Genomic DNA, 20,072 nt, shown 5'->3' on the forward strand with positions numbered 1-20,072 from the left:
TTTAAAAAGCACCACCACCATTAAAAACTTTATTTTAGAAAGTACTCATCTATGGCAAACAGTGGAGATCTTTTAACCTTCATATCCATCACAAATTAATTTTTTAAAAGGAAAGGATTTAGCATTCCTGCAGAAAATACAATGAATAAACCCAACAAGGCAGCAGATACTGTGCAGGCATGTACAACAAGTATGCAGAGGCCATTTATTTGGTCCATAAGTACAGTATAGTTGTATTTGAGTTTTACAAAACATCAAATATAAATAACCTGAAACTGTAACAATACACAAAAATTGGCTTCTTACACAGACATACCAGGCAGTACAAGCTGAAAACTTGAGTAAATTAACATTGTTTTACATCAATATACATAGTGCCAGTTCATATTTAAAAACAAGTTTCAATACAGCACTTGATACTTTTTTTAAATCTGTTTCAGTTAAGAGTATGAAAATGGTTAGATCTAGGCTAAAAATAATTCTTTTTCTAACCAAAAATAAAGGCATAATATTTATAACCAGGTATCAACTTTACTAAACCACAATATTTTAAACTATTAAATGATACCTAAGAATATTTACATTAAAAAGGCAACATGCATTGTGTTGTTTCTTCTCATGACTAGTTATGCAAACGCTTTGCTCAGAGGGTTTTTAAACTATATTCCTACTTTCCATACAGCATTCCACAATGTGTCTGATAGTTCTAGCAAAGTGAGTGCTTTCAAAGGGAGCAGAATCATCTTCAAGTCACTGGGGTCAACTTTTTCCTTTTGGAACAAAGGACATTGGATGATCCATGCAGTCAGAGGGTTCTGCTGGAGGCACTGCTGTTCAATCTAATGCTATAATATCATCAAGCTCTCTTGTCTGTTCTGTGCGTGACCTCTTTGTACTGATATTCTCTTTCTCATCCAATTTCCTCTTGCGACTTCTCTCTTCACTGATGTCAGCATTATTTGAAGGACCTTCTTCATCGGAATCAACTATGAGCACATCATCTTGCTCTTGTGCTTATTTCAGAAAAAAGAAAAATGGTTAAAAGTGTGGGAATTACTAATGGTTCATTAATATATTCATATAAGTGAAAAGCTAACTCTTCTGATATAGACCAGACTTAAGAAAGGCTACCCTTCACTTTATACATCACATATTCCTATACTCCCTTAATGTTTTCTGTAACAAGTACCTATTCCTTTTCTAATCAAAACAAAAATTATAACAGGCATGATATAACTCATATAAATTACTACAGTTCCTTATTTCTATTTCGCCAACAGAAAAGGGAGGGTAAAAATCCTAATACTGTGGTAGTGGTGGTGGTAAACAACAACAACACAACAACAACAACAACATACACACAGCACTTACAATGTGCCAGGAACTGTTCTGAGCACTTTGCAAATAACAACTCATTTAATCATCACAACAACCCTATAAAGAAGATAACATTATTATCCGTTTTCCAGAAAAGAAAACTAAGGTACAAAAAGGTTGACTTGCCCAAAGTCAAAAGCAGAGGATGAGGTCAGGATGCGGTTTTGTGCCCCCACCCAACAAATCAAAGGCAGAGTACTATCTTACTTATTGCACCAGCCTCCAAAACCTACCCACAGAGGATCAATCAGTCCACATTTCAAATTATGATTTTTAAAAACTACCCTAGTCCCTTCCTCAAAGGATGATGGGCCTCTCTATTTTCAGAGAAGAAAGGTCATGAACCCATGGCCCACAAATGGGCCAAACTGTAGATAGTCTCAAAGACCACCTTTAAAACTCTCAGAGAACATCAGAACCTAGAACCACACTCCAAAGAACATCAAAGACCCAGGGTCAAAGAATTGAAAAAAGAAGTACAAAAATCGGTACCTTTTTGTTTCCTGACTTAAAGAATAAAGAGGGGTATGTGTGGGGAGGGGTAGTAGACATCCAAATCCAGCACAATCAAGTACAAGCACCAGCACTGAAAACCCAGCATCAAGGCCTCTGATACACTGTTCCCAGTCATATTGGTTCTGAGAAAACTGTGAAATGCTATAATTCTGTACTCAGCAAGCATCTGCTCACTCCAAAGTCAGATGTACTGATCTGTCATCTCTAAATAAAACAGGGATACAAAATCCAAAACTACGACTACTACTAAGAATGGTCTTTATGATCTAGTGCAGTGATGGCGAACCTTTTGAGCTCGGCATGTCAGCATTTTGAAAAACCCTAACTTAACTCTAGTGCCGTGTCACATATAGAAATTTTTTGATATTTGCAACCATAGTAAAACAAAGACTTATATTTTTGATATTTATTTTATATATTTAAATGCCATTTAACAAAGAAAAATCAACCAAAAAAATGAGTTCGCGTGTCAGAGGTTCGCCATCACTGATCTAGTAGAAAACTCACTGACATGTCCAATTGTAAAAATCCACTAACAAAAAAATAACTCAATGTTTCTAAATGGCTTCATGGGTCATACATCAAAACTCCATTAAAATAATCAATGCCAGCCCCAAACCGGTTTGGCTCAGTGGAAAGAGGGTCCTGGGTTCGATTCCAGTCAAGAGCATATACCTAGGTTGCAGGCTCGCTGCGTGTGCGAAGGCAACCAATTGATGTCTCTCTCTCACGTCAATGTTTCTCTCTGTCTCTCTCTCCCCCTACCCCTCTCTCTAAAAACCAATGGAAAAAATATCCTCAGGTGAGGATTAACAACAACAAAATCAATGCCAAACCAAAACATACCTCTAGTAGTCCTATGGATTTCTCCTTTATTGTCAATGTTTATGAAATAATCATAATTTGTTTCTATATAGTCTTGCCTGTTGGTTGGGTAATTAACCTTCTGGCTGGGACCATGACTCACCTGTGGATGTCGAAGGCTGAGCTCCATCGTCACTGCCATTGGTTATGCTTTTGGCAGCATCTTCAGCTTGTTTGGGCCCCACTTTTTCTGGGGCATCACCAACAACTTCAAATTCAACATCCTTTCCTAGGTCTTCACTGTAAAAGAACCATACGCTATAAAAATAGACCAGCACTACAACTATTTACAAAAGCAAGGTCACACCAGAAGAGATCCTGCTGCTCAGTTTGAAGGATAGGCTATGTACACACCAAATATTTGAATTCTGATTTTCTTTCAAAGAGCTAAAATAAAAAGCAAGACTATATATAACAGATTTTTGTGACAATTCCAAACTCTCTAACTCAAATTGTAAATACCACTGCATCTTCAAACAGGCACAGCGTGGTTTGTTTTTTATGTTAAATAACTTTTATTACTAAAGCAGAAAATTGAGCCTAATACTCTATGGCCCAATGTAACTTGCTGGCATTATTTCTTCAGCTACTATGCAAAAAGATTCCACACTTGACTAATTCTGATCTTGACCAAAGTAATTTGGTGTTTTAGAAGTAGGGTACATGGATTCTATGTTTCCCCCATCTTTACAGGCAGCACCCTTGCTTTTTGTAATGAGTTCCCAAAAACATGTACACAAGCACACCACTGGCATCCAATTGGTGACTAATTGAGGCTAGAGCTCATTCCTAGCATTATCTTTGCTCAATTGTCTGACTTTGTGAAACATACTTATTACTAACTAGAGGCCCGGTGCACAAAATTCATGTGGGGGGGGGGGGGGTCCGTCCCTCAGCCTGGCCTGTACCTGCTCCCAATCCGGGACCACTGGCTCCTAACCCCTTGGGGGATGTCCGCCTGCCGGCTTAAGCCCGCTTCCCGGGGGGATTGGGCCTGAGCTGGCAGTCAGACATCCCTCTGGCAGCCCCGGAGCCCTCAGGGGATGTCCGACTGACAGCGTAGGCCCACTCCCCGTGGAATTGGACATCCTTAGCGCTGTCGAGGAGGCGGGAGAGGCTCGTCAACTGCGATCATCAACCCTGCTTGTGGCTGAACGGAGCTCCTCCTGTGGGAGCACACTGACCAACAGGGGGCAGCTCCTGCATTGAGCGTCTGCCCCCTGGTGGTCAGTGCACATCATAGCAACCAGATCCTGGTCATTCTGCCATTAGGGTCAATTTGCATATTACCCTTTCATTATATAGGATACCCAAATTTTTCTGTCAGTCAAACCTCAGGGAATTTAGGGCCAACTTGAATAAATGTACTGTGCAGTTTCAAATGAATATTAGGGTTTAAGGATAAGAAAACATATTTTCTCCATTTACTTAAGTGCATATATGAAAATAATTTCTTACATTTAAAATATTAATAGTTCTTACCTATGAAGGATGTTGATCAATAAAGTGTAGTCCTGAAGAAAGTCGTCTGCTTGAAGCCGGCTCCCATTTCTAATTCCAAATTCTGACAACTTCTTGTGATTATTAGCTACGAAAAATTTTAAAGAAATTTAGATACATTAATTATATTTCCATGGAGCAGTCACATCAATTAAAAAAGGTTAACACCCACCCTAAGCTGAATCGTGCCCCCCAATTCTTATGTTGAAGCACTAACCCCAGGACTTCAGAATGTGGCTGTATTTGGAGACAGTGCTTTTTAAAGTGATTAAAAGAAGGCTGTTAGGGTGGGGTGGGCCCTGATCCAATCTAACTGGTATCTTTATGAGAAGCCATGGAGATAAACCTCAGGAGAAAACAAACCTATTGCCACTTGAAGTCCTCTAGCCCCAGAACTATGAGAAAATAAATTTGTTATTTAAGTCACCCTATCTGTGTATTTTGATAGGGCAGTCCTAGCAAACTAATCCATTAAAATATTAGGCACTTAGGAATTTGTCCTTGAACACTCAACTACTAAAACTACTTCAAAGGCACCAAACAGAGATTCTGAGAACTTTTTCCCATTCAAACCAAATTAATCTGGAATCTTGAGGAGTCAAAGACAACTTTTAGGGCTGTACAAAATATATCCTTTATTGACATGTGTGTGTGTGAGAGAGAGATCGAGTGAGAGATCAATTTGTTCTTCCACTTATTTGTGCCTTCACTGGTTGCGTCTTGTATATGCCTTGATTGAGATTGAACCCACAACCTTGGTGTATTGGCATGATGCTCTAACCAACTAAGCTACCTGGCCAGGGCCAAAATATATTCTATGTTGCAAACAGGTTATCCACGACAAAACTTTTTAGCAAATTTTACAATTCAGAAGTATAAGAAAACTTTAAATAAAAACTTGATTTCTCAACATCAACATTTCTCAATGAAGAGCTAGTGGGGCCTCCCCAAAATAAACATTCCAACCTAGTTCTATCTTCCACATGTCTTTTCTGTTTCCTCTGAATATCCTTAGTAGACAGAATGTGCTTGGCACCCAGTTAGGACTCAACAGACCTTTGCTACATGGATAAATACTCCAATGAAAAACAATCCCTCCAACCACACTTTTGGTGTCACCTATTCTAGAGCCTTTCTGCCTTACTTATGCTTTCTCTCCTGCATGTTCAAATGCTCCCTCTCTCTGACCTGTAAAAGCACGCAAGTCTCATCTACAAAACTGCTTATGCTATAGCACAGGGAATTAGTCAATAATATTGTAATAACTATGTTTGGTGTCAGGTGGGTACTAGACTTATGGGGATGATTCACTTTGTAAATTATGTAATTGTCTAACCCAGCCGTGGGCAAACTACAGCCCGCGGGCCGGATCCGGCCTGTTTGAAATGAATAAAACTAAAAAAAAAAAAAAAAAAAGACCGTACCCTTTTATGTAATGATGTTTACTTTGAATTTATATTAGTTCACACAAACACTCCATCCATGCTTTTGTTCCGGCCCTCCGGTCCAGTTTAAGAACTCATTGTGGCCCTGGAGTCAAAAAGTTTGCCCACCCCTGGTCTAACCACTATGTTGTACACCTGAAATTAATATAATATTGTATGTAAACTGAAATAAAAAAATTTTTTAAAAATTTAATCCTCACCTGAGAATACTTATTCCACTGATTTTTAGAGAGAGTGGAATAGAAGGGGAGAGAGAGAGAGAGAGAGAAACATCAATGTAAGAGAGACACATCGATTGGTTGTCTCCGGAACGCGTCCCAACAGGGTATCAAACTGCAACCCAGGAATCAAACCTGAGAGGCTGACACTCTAACCACTGAGACAAACTGAAGAGGGCTAAAAAATTTTTTAGCTGAAGTCTTAAGGAAAATAAAACCCTGCTTCCTCATCCTGCTGCCTATATACACTCCCTCCTTGCTACACTCAGTCCACTTTATTGAGTATTTGTTTGTGAGGGGCACAGACTGTATAGCACCTGCTGATCTATATCCACAGTGCCTGACATATACTGAGTAAACTATATTTTAAGTTCTAGTTGTCATGTTTAACTTTATGTAATTTCTTTCTTTAGTTTTTCTTTCTTTCACTGCTTAAGAGGGAAAATGATTTAGGAAGTATCTCCCTACCTAGACTTTGAAACCCAGAAACTATTGACAGTTTCTAGTTCTCTCACAATTTTTTTTTATTATTTTAACTTTCCAATCTACCTGGAATGTCTTCAGAAAACCATAGTTCCCTCCCATCCTTCCATCCCAAGACCTTTCACAAACTCCCCACTTTACAAACTCCTCAAACCCAACATACTCAAAAGGAAAACAGTTACTGTGCATTCTAACCTGGTTATTAGCATCATCTGTAAACCTACAGTCCTGGCAACAGTCCTGTAATAATGCTGTTCTTCTTCACCTGTGCCCTAAATTCTGACCTTGCAAATCTCAAGTCTTGTCATCTGCTTCTATCTTAGTAAAAATCCTTCACTCCCGGCTCCTGTCTCCACTCTCACACCCTTAATTTACCCTCTGCAAATCATACTAGAAGGTAAACACATTACTTCACCTCTTAAACCCTGGTGGGAGTAAGATATTTGGGGTTTGGGGGAGGACAAAGACACATTTTTCTGTAGTCACAGAAAGTCCTACAGTGCACTTCCATGAACCAGCACTGCCACCCCCACAGCACCCTAACTTCCAGTGAAAACAAAAATAAACTGGGCCATTTCTGAAAGTCCTTTCCTGTTGTTTCTATAAAGACATGCCCTTTTTAGAAGCCTGCTCATATGCAAGCCACTCCCTTCTCTGCCCAGAGGAGTGCTTTACTTTCTTCCAAGAAACTGGTCCAAGAGTCCCTTTTTTCCTGTGAACTCCCTTTTGAACCTCCCTTCACAAAGTTTTCAATTCATATACTCTTTTTTCCACCAGTATTTCTTAGACCAGGGGGTGGGCAAACTTTTTGACTCGAGGGCCACAATGGGTTCTTAAACTGGACCGGAGGGCCAGAACAAAAGCATGGATGGAGTGTTTGTGTGAACTAATATAAATTCAAAGTAAACATCATTACATAAAAGGGTACGGTCTTTTTTTTTTTTTAGTTTTATTCATTTCAAACGGGCAGGATCCAGCCTGCGGGCCGTAGTTTGCCACGGCTGTCTTAGACTGTACTAAATCCGCTAGTTGATCATCTCTCCTCTCTCCAGGCTACAAAGAAATTCAAACCAGAAGACTACTGTCGCACTCATCCTTGAATTATGAATACCTATGACTGTGCCTATGATATATAGGACTACACACGTATTTGAGTAAATGCCATCTCACCCTCAGCAGCACACGTATTTTGTGGAGAAGGGCCACATTTAAGCCACTGAGATTCTCGACCAGTTTCTATTTTTAAGGACCTAGCATTTGAAAGGAACCAAAAGAACAGTGTATAGTCATGAACAAATTTTTATTTTTTATTTTTGTGAAGACAGCTGTCAAGAATGGGGCCTAAATATTCAACTAGACTCTTAAAATAGACTACTACCCAGCCAAAATATGGCCTCCAAATGGCCTCCAATTACTCATGACCTAAAAGCCCAAACAATTTGACAAGTAACTACAGCCAAGAAGAATCCCGACACTAAGTTTTAATTTAAAGAAAGCTTAACATCCCCATCAGGATCTGGCAAAGTGTACTGAATAAATAACCAGTGAAGAAACAGGTAAATAAGTAAATTAATATAGAAAAAAACAATGCCCCTAGATTTTCAAAGCAATGGTATACTGACAAAATCTGAAATATAAAGAAATCAACTAAAACGATAACCCAAGAGATTGAGATGCCAAAGTGACAGAAGAGAACTGTTAATTCCAATCAGACTGACTAGTGTAGGCCAAAGGAGAACCAATCAGAAAGCTTAAACAGAATCAAATACACTGAACCTTATATAACAAATGCAGTAACAAAAGTTGACAGGCTTCTTAAACATAAAAATAAAGTCTAGCCCTAGCCACTTTTCTCAGTGGATAGAGCATCGGCCTGTGGATTGAAGGGACCGATGTTCGATTCCAGTCAAGGGCACAAATTGCAAGGAAAACAATCAATGTGCCTCTCTCACTCCCCCGCCCTTCACTCTCTCTAAAAATCAATGAAAAAATATCCTCAGGTGAAGATTAAAAAAATATATATCTAAAAAGCCAAAACTAGGTACTGATTTTCAGCACTACTTTCTGCTCTCTAGTAGGAGCAGGCTATGAAGGGTTCTCCTCTTGGGTCAAACACCTAAAAGCCTTAGATTACCATCTACTCTGATTTAACAGCCAGAACAATTTTCTTATTACCAAATTAGCTCCAGGATCCATGATACAGGCAAGGCAGTTCCTTCAAATTGGACAAGAGCATTGAAGTCATAGTAAATGATGACTATCCATTGGGTTATTGAAAAATAGCACCTGAGACACACTGACAACATGGAGTTCCCAAAACTGTAACTTGTGATCCTACCAAGGCAATGCCATCTTGGGAGAGCACCTCCTTGACCACATATTGCCTCTTTCAGCTATGATACTGAGTAACATACATAGCAAATGAACAACCTAATGTGCACTCCTTCATTTAGACATCTCCACTCAAAAGAGCGAAGTGAATAAATGCAATGTATCATACCTTCTGTCTCTCCCTCTTCCGAAGATATTAGGATTGTTCCTTTCCCATCCTCGATTTGGACATCTGGTGCTACCATAGCAAATTTTTCTTTCACAATCTACAGAAGAAAAAAAAAAAATCAAAATATTGATATAAGTAATTAAAGACCATATAACTTAGACCCTTTTTTCCATATAGGGTCTTACTTTCCCCTTCCATTGGAAAGGAGCCAAGTAGTCCTGTAAGATACCTTAGGCTAGCTAGGGCAAGTTGGAAAGCAGTGGGAATTCACCCAATTACTTCATGCCCATGTTCCATCCTCATGTTTGACCACTGATGAAGATAAGATACAACTTGCTCTAAATGGAGGACTGAGAACTCTTTGATTGGCTCTTGGTATTTTGCACTTCCCTGCAGATTAGATACTGAGCTGGACATATAACATAATTTCTTTTAGTCCCCATGACAACCCTGCACTGGCAGATGTTTTACAGATTCAAATTTTCTCATTAACCTGACTCTCAAAGATGGCGTTCCTCTTCCCAAATTCCATTTCGCTTTAAGTTCCAAGATGAATCAAAAGCAGTAATATTCTGTCAAATCTACAAGCTCCTAAACGGGGGGAGAGGGGGGTGGGGAAACCTCTCTAAAGGTTTATAAAGAGTGGAATTACCTTTAAACTCAAGAATGAGTAGATACAAACTATAATTATTTCCTAAGAAAAAAGGTGAGGCCCTAGCTGGTTTGGCTCAGTGGATAGAATGTCAGCCTGCAGACTGAAGATCCCAGGTTCAATTCTTGCCAAGGGCACATGCCCAGGTTGCGGGCTTGATCCTCAGTGTGGGGCATGCAGGAAGTAGCTGATCAATGATTCTCTCTCATCATTGATGTCTCTGTCTCTTTCTCCCTCTCCCTTCCTCTCTAAAATCAATTTTTTTAAAAAAAAATTTAAAAAGAACATCAAAAGAATTTTTTTAATATTGTTAAAAAAAAGAAAGAAAGAAAGAAAGGTGGGGCAACCATCCTCTGCTGGCCAGTATTACAAGTCCTGCCGTTTTCCTATCCAAAACATAAGATCCAACCAACATGCTCTTGGAGAAAGGAGATTTCCTTTTAAGCAGCCTTTAGACCATGAAGGTCTACAAGGCATACACACACACACACACACACACACACACACACACACACACACACACGACGATGGAAATGATCAGAGAATAATCTGAAGTGACCCCAAAAGTGGGAAGTGATACCCATTGGGGCCATATTTTATATGTTCCCTAATAAAAACACTAGAGCCTGAGAAGCTCATGGTGGCAAGTCGGAAGCATTCATACCAGGAAGGCAGTGGCTGGGGCAGCAGTGGTGGCAGGCACAGAAAGGATTAGGAAGGGCCAGGGAAGGCTGCTCCATCCTTGTACCTGGAGAGCCAGCCAGAGAGCACAATTTAGGTGCAGCACCACGACACTGCCTGCCCCAGATTTAATTCTGCAGTGGGGGGTTTTGCGAGCAAAATTCTGGTGGCTGCTGCGATTCCGGTGCAAATCTTATATTTGGATTAAAAATGGCGGCAGAGTAAGCAGATGCTACACAGACACACTCCTAGGATCAAACTGGAGTTACAATTAAAATACACACACAAAAAAATCCTAAATAATCAACTGAAAACTATGTGGAGAGAACCCTGATAACCAAGAATGAAAAGTGGAGACTGCATAGAGACTGACATTTGCTATCCAGGTGGTAGGGCCTGGGGGGAAGACCAAGTCGACCCACCCTAATGGAAAACACCTTGCCCCATAGAGTAGAGTTTCTGAGGCCCATTAAGAGATTGAGAATAACAATTAGCCTCCAGGCAGAAGCAATTGCCCCACCCTGTTGGCAAAATTGTTGCCATACCTGTGGACCATTGCCTGGAGGCTACACAACTCTAAATCCAATCAGTCTGCAAGCAGAGGTGGTCCCTGGAGGCTTTGAGTCTTTGCCTGATCTAATTAGTCTTAAACAGCATTTGACAGTGTCCTGTACTAGAGATTGAAAGGCATAGCAGATCTACCTAATACATAGTCACAAACCCAAACAGGCACCCAAAATGTGGAGACAAGAACAACCCCCAAACAAAAGAACAAAAGAATTCTCCAGGAGAAGAGATAAATGAAATGGAGACAAGATATTTATCTGATACAGAGTTCAGAATAATGATGGTAAAGATGCTCAACAGCATGAGAAAAGATATAGTAACTATGAAAAACAGAAATAAAGAAAAACATAGCACAAATAAAGAACACACTGGAAGGAATACACAGCAGATTGGGGAAGCTGAGGATCGAATCAGTGAATTAGAATGCAGTGTACAAAAATTACTCAATCAGAGAACAAACGAGAAAAAACAAGAGGACAGCTTAAGGGAGTTATGGGACAGAGAACGTGTTTGAAGAAATGATGGCAGAAAACTTCCCTAACCTGGTGAAGGAAAAAGTAACACAAGATCAGGAGGCACAGAGAGTCCCAAGCAAGAAGAACCCAAACAGGCCCACGCCCATACACATCATAATTAAAATGCCAAAAATTAAACACAAAGAGAGAATCTTAAAGGCAAAAAGAGAAAAGCAAACTGTTACCTACAAAGGAGCTCCCATAAGGCAGTCATCAGATTTCTCATTAGAAATTCTACAGAACAGAAGGGAATGGCATGAAGTACTCAAGGTAATGGAAAAGCAAGGATCTGAAACCAAGATTACTATATCCCGCAAGGCTATCATTCAAAATAGATGGTCAAATAAGGAGCTTCCCAGACAAAAGTAAAAAAAAAGGTTAAAGGAGTTCATCACCACCAAGCCAGCATTATAAGAAATGCTAAAGGGACTGCTGTAATAAGAAGAGAGAAACTTAGGCATACAGATCTAGCAATAAGAACCTTAAATGTAAATGGATTGAACGCTCCAATCGAGACATAGAATAGCTAAATGGGTACAAAAACATGACTCAACTATCTACTGTTTACAAGAGACCCACCTTAGAACAAAAGACACACACAGAATGAGAAAAAATTTTCCAGGCAAATGGAAAAAAAAAAGCTGGAGTACCAATACTCATATCTGAAAAAATAGATATCAAAATGAAGGACATCACAAGAGAGAGTAAAGAACACTACATAATACTAAAGAGATCATTCCAACCAGAAGACATAACCATGGTAAACTTATATACACCCAATATAGGAGCACCTACATATATAAAAAAAAACTTCTAGAGGACTATAAGGGAGAGATCAACAACAATACAGTCATAGGAAGGGACTTTACACCCCGCTGACCTCAGTGGGTAGATCTTCCAGACAAAAACTTAACAAGAAAACAGTGATTCTAAAGGACACATTAGATCAGATGGGTTTAACTGACATTTATAGAACATTTCACCCCACAGCTGCAGAATATACATTCTTCTCAAGTGCACATGAATCATTCACAAAGATAGACCACATGTCAGGACACAAATTTCTACAAGTTCATACCAAGCATCTTCTCAGATCACAGTGGAATGAAATTAGAAATCAACTACACTAAAAACACCCAAAACATTCAAACACACGGAGACTTAAATATCATCTTATTAAACAATGAATGGGTTACCAATAAGATCAAGAAAGAAATCAAGAACTTCCTGGAAGCAAATGAAAATTAAGACACAACAAACGAAAATCTCTGGGACACAGCAAAAGCAGTCCTGAGAGGGAAGTTCATAGCACTATAGGCCCACCTCAAAAAACAAGAAAAATTAGTAATAAACTACTTAACCCTTCAGTTTACAGAATCAAAAAGAGAACAAGAAAAGCTCAGAGTAAGTAGAAGGAAGGATATAATAAAGATTAGAGCAGAAATAAATGACATAGAGACTAAAAAAACAATACAAAACAAATCTATGAAACAAGAACTGGTTCTTTGAAAGGATAAGATGGACCTTTAGCCAGACTCATCAAGAGCCTTAGATGTTTTAGCTCAATGGATAGAGCATCAGCCTGCAAACTGAAGGGTCCAGGGTTCGATTCCGGTCAAGGACATATGCCTGGTTTGCAGGCTTGATCCCCAGTAGGGGTTGTGCAAGAGGCAGCCGATCAATGACTCTCTCTCATCGATGTTTCTCACGCTCTCTCTCTCCTTCTCCCTTCCTCTGAAATCAATAAAAATATATTTAAAAAATGAAAGAAAAGAAACAAAGAGAGGACCCAAATAAATACAATCAGAAGTGGAGAAGTAACCACTGACACCACAGAAATACAAAAGACTGTAAGAAAATACTATGAATAACCACATGTCAACAAGCTGACAATGGGGATGAAAAGGATAAACTCCTAGAAAAATACAATCTCCCAAAACTAAAACAGAAGAATCAGAAAACCTGAATAGGCCAATAACAACTGAGGAAATAGCAGCAAAAATAAAAAAAACTCCCACCAAACAAAAGCCCAGGTCCGTATGGCTTCACAGGGGAATTTTACCAAACATTCAAAGAAGAACACCTATACTCCTCAAACTATTCCAAAAAATCCAAGAGAAAGGAACACTCCAATCTCTTTTTATGAGGCCAGCAATATCCTAATTCCAAAACCAAATAAAGACACTACAAAGAGAATTACAGGCCAATATCATTGATGAACATAGATGCTAAAGTCCTCAACAAATTATTAGCAAATCACATCCAGCAATATATTACAAAGATCATATACCATAACCAAGTGGGATTTATTCCAGGATGCAAGGCTAGTACAATGTTTGCAAATCAATAAATGTGACACATCACATAAGCAAATTGAAAGATAAAAATTGTGGGGCGCGGCTACAGTGTTTTGGACAGGTTCAAGCCTTGGACTAATGAGAGGGTACAGTCCTCTCGTGGCCACGTGCAAGTCCCAGCTGGAGGGCAGAGCCCTCCCAGCACAATTATAGGCAACAGCTATAGTTGTAAGCTTGAACTTATGGTCCGAACACGTAGCCCCACGTGCCTGAGTGATAGAGTTCAGGTGCATGTAGTTGAGTAGGGTTGAAACCCAACGAGAATGTTGTAAACATCTTGATCACGCCCTTACTTTGCCTCGTGGCATCTGCTATAAAATAAAGACACGGCTTGTGGGCGTGGGTGCTGTCCATCAGAGGAGCAGCGTCCCACCGAGACCCAGCTTTCATTCTCTTTTCTGTCTTTTCTAAGCCTTTCATCGCCCCCACTCAGGGTCACTGAACCAGGCTGAGCTGGCATGAGTATGCCATGGCCGTGCCGGCTCCCCCAAAAAATCTCATGATCATATCAATAGATGCAGAAAAAGCAATTGACAAAACCCAACACCCATTTTTGATAAAAACTCTCAGCAAAGTGGGAATAGAGGGAGCATATCTCCATATGACTAAGGCTGTTATGCCCAGATTTCAAGAACCCCCAAAGATCCACCAGGGAGCGCCAAATCCGATGCAAAAGCAGAGAGTCTTTTATTCAAGCTAGCTTGGTCCCCCTCTGCCTCCATTACTGGATGCGAGAGAGAGCCCGGAGTCCCAAGAGAACAAAGAATTTATAGGGCTTGGACCACTGATTTGGCCAATTCCGGTTGGTTGAGTGAGGGCCGGGGGGCTAATGACGCAAAGGCAGGGTGCAGTTAGGGTCTGGTTACACAAAGACAGGGGGTGGCTAGCATACTCTTGGCCTTGAGTTTGTTTTCCCTTGCATTCCCATTGGCTGAGACAAGGGCAGGCTGAGTAACTGATACACTCCATGGCTTTTGCTGGAAGAGGAGTTAGGAACACAGCTATCAGTCCCGTTCTGTCCTTTCAAGGCCATATGACAAACCTAAAACAAACATCATACTCAATGGGCAAAAACTATAATCATTCCCCCTAAGAACAGGAACAAGACAGGAATGTCTGCTTTCACCACTCTTATTCAACGAAGTCCTAGCCACAATAATCAGACAAGAATAAAAGGCATCGAAATTGGAAAGGAGAAATAAAACTCTCATTATTTGCAGATGATAAGATACTGTACATAGAAAACCCCAAAGACTCCACCAAAAAACTACTAGATTTAATAAATAAATTTGGTCATGCAACAGGATACAAAAATCAACACCCAAAAATCGATGACTTTTTTATACACCAAATAATAAATTCTCAGAAAGAGAAACTAAACAAACAATCTCATTTACCACTGCATCAAAAAAATTAAGATACTCAGGAATAAACTTAACCAAGGAGGTAAAAGACTTGTACTTGGAAAACTATGAGATGTTGAAAAAGAGATAGAAGATATTAACAAGTGGAAGAATATACTGTGTTCATGGATTGGTAGAATCAACATCATTAAAATACTACCCAAGGCAATCTATAGATTCAGTGCAATCCTATTAAAATACCAAGAGCATATTTAACAGATCTAGAATAAATACTCCAAAAATTTATATGGAATCAGAAAAGACCCTGAATAGCTGCAGCAATCTTGAGAAAGAAAAACGAAGTTGGAGGAATCACAATACCAGATTTCAAGTTATACTACAAAGCCACCATAATCAAAACAGCCTGGTACGGGCACAAGAAAAGGCATGGAGATCAATGGAACAGAACAGAGACGCCAGAAATCTACCCAAGCTATTATGCTCAATTAATACTTGACAAAGGAGGCAAGAGCATACAATGGAGTCAAGACAGTCTCTTCAATTAATGGTATTGGGAAAATTGGGCAGCTACATGCAAAAAAATGAAACTAGATCAACAATTTATACCATACACAAGAATAAACTAACTTAAATGGATGAAAGACTTAAATGTAAGTCGTGAAACCATAAAAATCCTAGAAGAAACCATAGGCAGCAAAATCTCAGACATCTCTTGTAACAATGTTTATAGATACATCTCCTAGGGGCAAAAGAAACTAAGGAGAAAATAAACAAATGGGACTTCATCAAAATAAAAAGCTTCTGCACAGCAAAAGAAGCCATCAACAACAAAAAGGGAACCCACTGTATGGGAGAACATATTTGGCAATGATACATCTGATAAAGGGTTAATATCCAAAATATTTTAGGAACTCATGCAACTTAACAAAAGGAAGACAAAACAATCTAATTAAAAAATAGGCAAAAGACCTAAATAGACACTTTTCCTAAGAGGACATACAGATGGTCAAGAGACATATGAAAAAATGCTCAATGTCACTGATCAGAGAAATGCAAATTAAAACAATGAGGTATCTGCCCTGACCAGTTTGGCTCAGTGGCTAGAGCGTCGGCCTGTGGACTGAAGAGTCCCAGGTTCGATTCCGGTCAAGGGCATGTACCTTGGTTGCGGGCACATCCCCAGTAGGGGGTGTGCAGGAGGCAGATGACAGATGTTTCTAAAAACAAACAAACAAACAAACAAACAAACAAAAACCCCAATGAGGTATCATCTCACATCTGTCAGAATGGCTATCATCAACAAATCAATAAATGACAAGTGCTGGCAAGGATGTGGAGTACCCTGCTGGTGGGAATGCAGACTAGTGCAGCCATTATGAAAAACAGTATGGAATTTCCTCAAAAAATTAAATATGGAGGAAAACAGTAGGGAGTTTCCTCAAAAAATGAAATATGGAACTGCCTTTTGACCCAGTGATCCTACTTCTAGGACTATATCCTAAGAAACCTGAAACACCAATCAGAAAGAATGTATGGCCCAGGCTGGTTTGGCTCAGTAGATAGAGCATTGGCCTTCGAACTGAGGGGTCCCAGGTTCGATTCTGGTCAAGGGCACATGCCAGGGTTGTCAGGGTTGTGGGCTCGATCCCTAGTAGGGGGCATGCAGGAGGCAGCTGATCAATGATTCTCTCTCATCATTGATGTTTCTCTCCCCCGCCTTCCTTTCTGAATAAAAATATTTTAAAAATTTTTTAAAGAAAGAAGGAATGTATGCACACACATGTTCATAGCAGCATAATTTACAATAGCTAAGATCTGGAAACAACCCAAGTGCCCATCAGTAGATGAGTGGATTAAAAAGATGGAGCATCGGCACGCGGACTGAAGGGTCCCGGGTTTGATTCTGGTCAAGGGCACATGCCCGGGTTGCGGGCTTGGTCCCCAGTAGGGGGTGTGCGGGAGGCAGCCAATCAATGATTCTCTCATCATTGATGTCTCTCTCTTCCTTTCCCTTCCTCTCTGAAATCAATAAAAATAAAAAATAAAAGCTGTAGCACATTTATACTATGGAATACTATGCAGCAGTAAAAAAAGAATCTCTTACCCTTTTGAGAGAGCATGGAGGGACCTGGAGGGTACCATGCTAAGTGAAATGAGTCAGAGTATCACATGATCTCACTCATATGTGGAATCTAATCTATACTAATAAAAGCCTAAGTGCCCCTCGTGCGATGCCCCCATGTCACACAAGATGGCAAGCAGGAGAGGGCAGTTGGGGTGATTGGGCCAGCAGGGGAGCGATTAGGGGGCAATCAGGCTGGCAGGCAGGCAAGTGGTTAGGAGTCAGCAGTCCCAGATTTGAGAGGGATGTCCCCCTGAGGGGTCCCAGTTTGGAGAATGTATAGGCTAGGCCAGGGGTCCTCAAACTTTTTAAACAGGGGGCCAGTTCACTGTCCCTCAGACCGTTGGAGGGCCGGACTATAGTTTAAAAAAAAACTATGAACAAATTCCTATGCACACTGCACTTATCTTATTTTGAAGTAAAAAAACAAAACGGGAACAAATAAAATATTTGTATTTGTAGTTTTAGGACCCCTGGGCTAGGCTGAGGGACTCCCCTCCCATGCACGATTTTCATGCACCGGGCCTCTAGTTAACAAAATGAATTGATGAACTGAGTAGATCGAGACATGGAAGGCAGGGGAGGGTGGGGGGGTAGGAGGTAATCAACCAAAGATCTTGTATGCATATATGCATAACCCATGGACACAGACAATGGGGTGGTGCAGGCCTGGGGCGGGGGTAGCAGGGGCAGGCTGAAGGGGGCCAATGGGGGGGAAAGGGGGACATATGTAATACTTTCAATAATAAAGAATTATAAACAAAAACAATAAAAACTAAATTAGCCAGTTTAGGAGGAACCTAAAATCCAGGCAATAGAACCAAACCACATTTTAAACCCCATTTCTACTCATTCATCGAAAGGTGGTAGGTTTGATTCCCAGTAAGGGCAGATATCTAGGTTAGGTTCAATGACCAGTCAGGGTGTGTTTGGGAAGCAACCCATCGATGTTTCTATTTCTTTCTCTCCCTCCCCCTTCCTCTAACATTTATGAAAAATATACCCTCAGGTGAGGATTAAAATGAATAAACACACACACACACACACACACACACACTCCATGAATAAATAAAATAAATGCTGCAAATGCTGCATCTCTACAACACAATATCACCAGACTCTTTTAGGATACTTCCTGTCTGCCATACACTATCTGGGAAATAGCGAGCAAAGCGTCTCAAGTTTGCCAAGATAAAGCACCACCTCTGCAATACCCACGGTGCATTTTGTAGTCAAATGCAGTTAATTCCTTTCTGGGATGTGAGGCACGTATTCTGGAACAACAGAGAAAAAGCCAGCAGGATCCCAAATGGTAAAGTGATCAAGGATATCAGAGCAACACACTTCAGTAGCCAGAGTCTTCCAGAGTAATTATGAGGCTTTTAGTTTGCAAAAGGAAATTTGCGAAGTTTTTTGTTTTGTTTTATTTTTTAGGAAAAGGAACAAAGTTGTGAAAGAGAATTAGCTTCTGCACTTACCTTATCTTGTAATGTGAGAACGGTCACTTTATGGACATTCAGGCGCACAGTCACCTCTGGCTTGCTGGCACATACGTAACAATTAGGGTTGGGAGGATCCAGTGCACAAGGCACAAGGAGCTTCTTCCTTGGGTTTGGTTGTTTATTCAAAAAGATCTTTGGAGGAGAAAAAACACAAGCATAAATCAGAAATTCAAGCCACAGTTTTATACACCATACATATGAAGCTTACTGTCTTTTATTTATGTCACTTAACAATGACAAATATTCCCTTCTGGATGGCAAAAAGGATAAGGAAAAGCATGACCTTAAGAGCCTGATTTCCCAAACTTCTTTTCAAATTAGCTACCATGTAGGGAGAAGTATAGGTGGAGGTGGAAGAGAGCATAGAGGGAATAAATAGTGATAGAAGAAATAAAATAAATTGGAAAAAAATTAGCTACCATGTAAAAGGCTTAGCTTACTGAAAAGAAATTTACTTATATTTAAGACTGTAGACCTAACTGGTTTGGCTCAGTGGATAGAGCGTCAGCCTGCAGACTTAAGGGTCTCAGGTTCGATTCCAGTCAAGGGCATGTACCTTGGTTGCGGGCATATCCCCAGTAGGGGGTGTGCAGGAGGCAGCTGATCGATGTTTCTCTCTCATCGATGTTTCTAACTCTCTATCCCTCTCCCTTACTCTCTGTAAAAAATAAATAAAATATATTAAAAAAAAAAAAGACTGTAGACTATGCTGCAAATTAATTTAGCAAGACTAAGGGCTGAGTCATATTCATTTCTGGTTTCATTAAATCAGTTTTTGGGTGCCTTGCTAGTAGTTATTCTTATCAATTTTAAGCCAACTTCTCAGCTAATGAGAATGCTTTGACAGATGTATGGAACCAATGTGCTTAGCTTCCTTTTCAAATTTTCTATGACTATAATATTAACACTTAAATAATTAAGAGAAAAAATAATGTATTTCTGGCACTATAAGCACCTAGTTACCATTTCTCTATTATCCAAACAAAAAAACAGTAAGAACCAAGGCAAATTAAAAAAAAAACTACACTGAAATTTAAAAAGGCGCCTGGCCAGTGTGGCTCGGTGGTTGAATGTTAACCCATGAACCGAGAGTTTACATGTTGTATTCCCTATCAGGGCACATGCCCACATTGTGGGTTCGATCCCCAGTATGGGGCATGCAGGAGGCAGGTGATTGGTGTTTCTCACTCATCACTTTTTATCTCTCTATCCCTCCTTCTTCACTCTCTAAAAATCAATAAAGACATATTAGAAAATTAATTAAAAAGCCCTAACCTCATACTACTACGAAGCTTGGAGAACACTAGCCAGATTCAATACAAAGAAATGTTAGGACAACAATGAAATCTCATATACAATTTATCATCTTGTGATTACTAGGTTCTGTGGTATTTGCTAAGATTAATTCA

General features: G+C 39.9%; 1 protein-coding gene across 2 annotated transcripts in view; it reads right to left on the reverse strand.

The window, feature by feature from the left end:
- Window positions 1-20,072, reverse strand: part of UBA2 (ubiquitin like modifier activating enzyme 2) — a 51,438-nt gene continuing 31,366 nt past the window's right edge. The window contains exons 11-15 of one of the 2 annotated variants that reach the window (XM_023759856.1): window positions 18,640-18,795; window positions 8,904-9,000; window positions 4,240-4,345; window positions 2,861-2,997; window positions 1-1,013 (exon numbers count right to left, since the gene is read on the reverse strand). In XM_023759856.1, coding sequence (XP_023615624.1) covers window positions 835-1,013; window positions 2,861-2,997; window positions 4,240-4,345; window positions 8,904-9,000; window positions 18,640-18,795 — 675 coding nt within the window. In that variant the 3' untranslated portion in view covers window positions 1-834. The remainder of the gene's footprint in view (window positions 1,014-2,860; window positions 2,998-4,239; window positions 4,346-8,903; window positions 9,001-18,639; window positions 18,796-20,072) is intronic. The other variant, XM_006095968.3, reaches the window with a different exon arrangement.

The sequence above is a fragment of the Myotis lucifugus genome, unplaced genomic scaffold (assembly GCF_000147115.1).
Source record: "Myotis lucifugus unplaced genomic scaffold, Myoluc2.0 scaffold_164, whole genome shotgun sequence".
NCBI lineage: Eukaryota > Metazoa > Chordata > Mammalia > Chiroptera > Vespertilionidae > Myotis > Myotis lucifugus.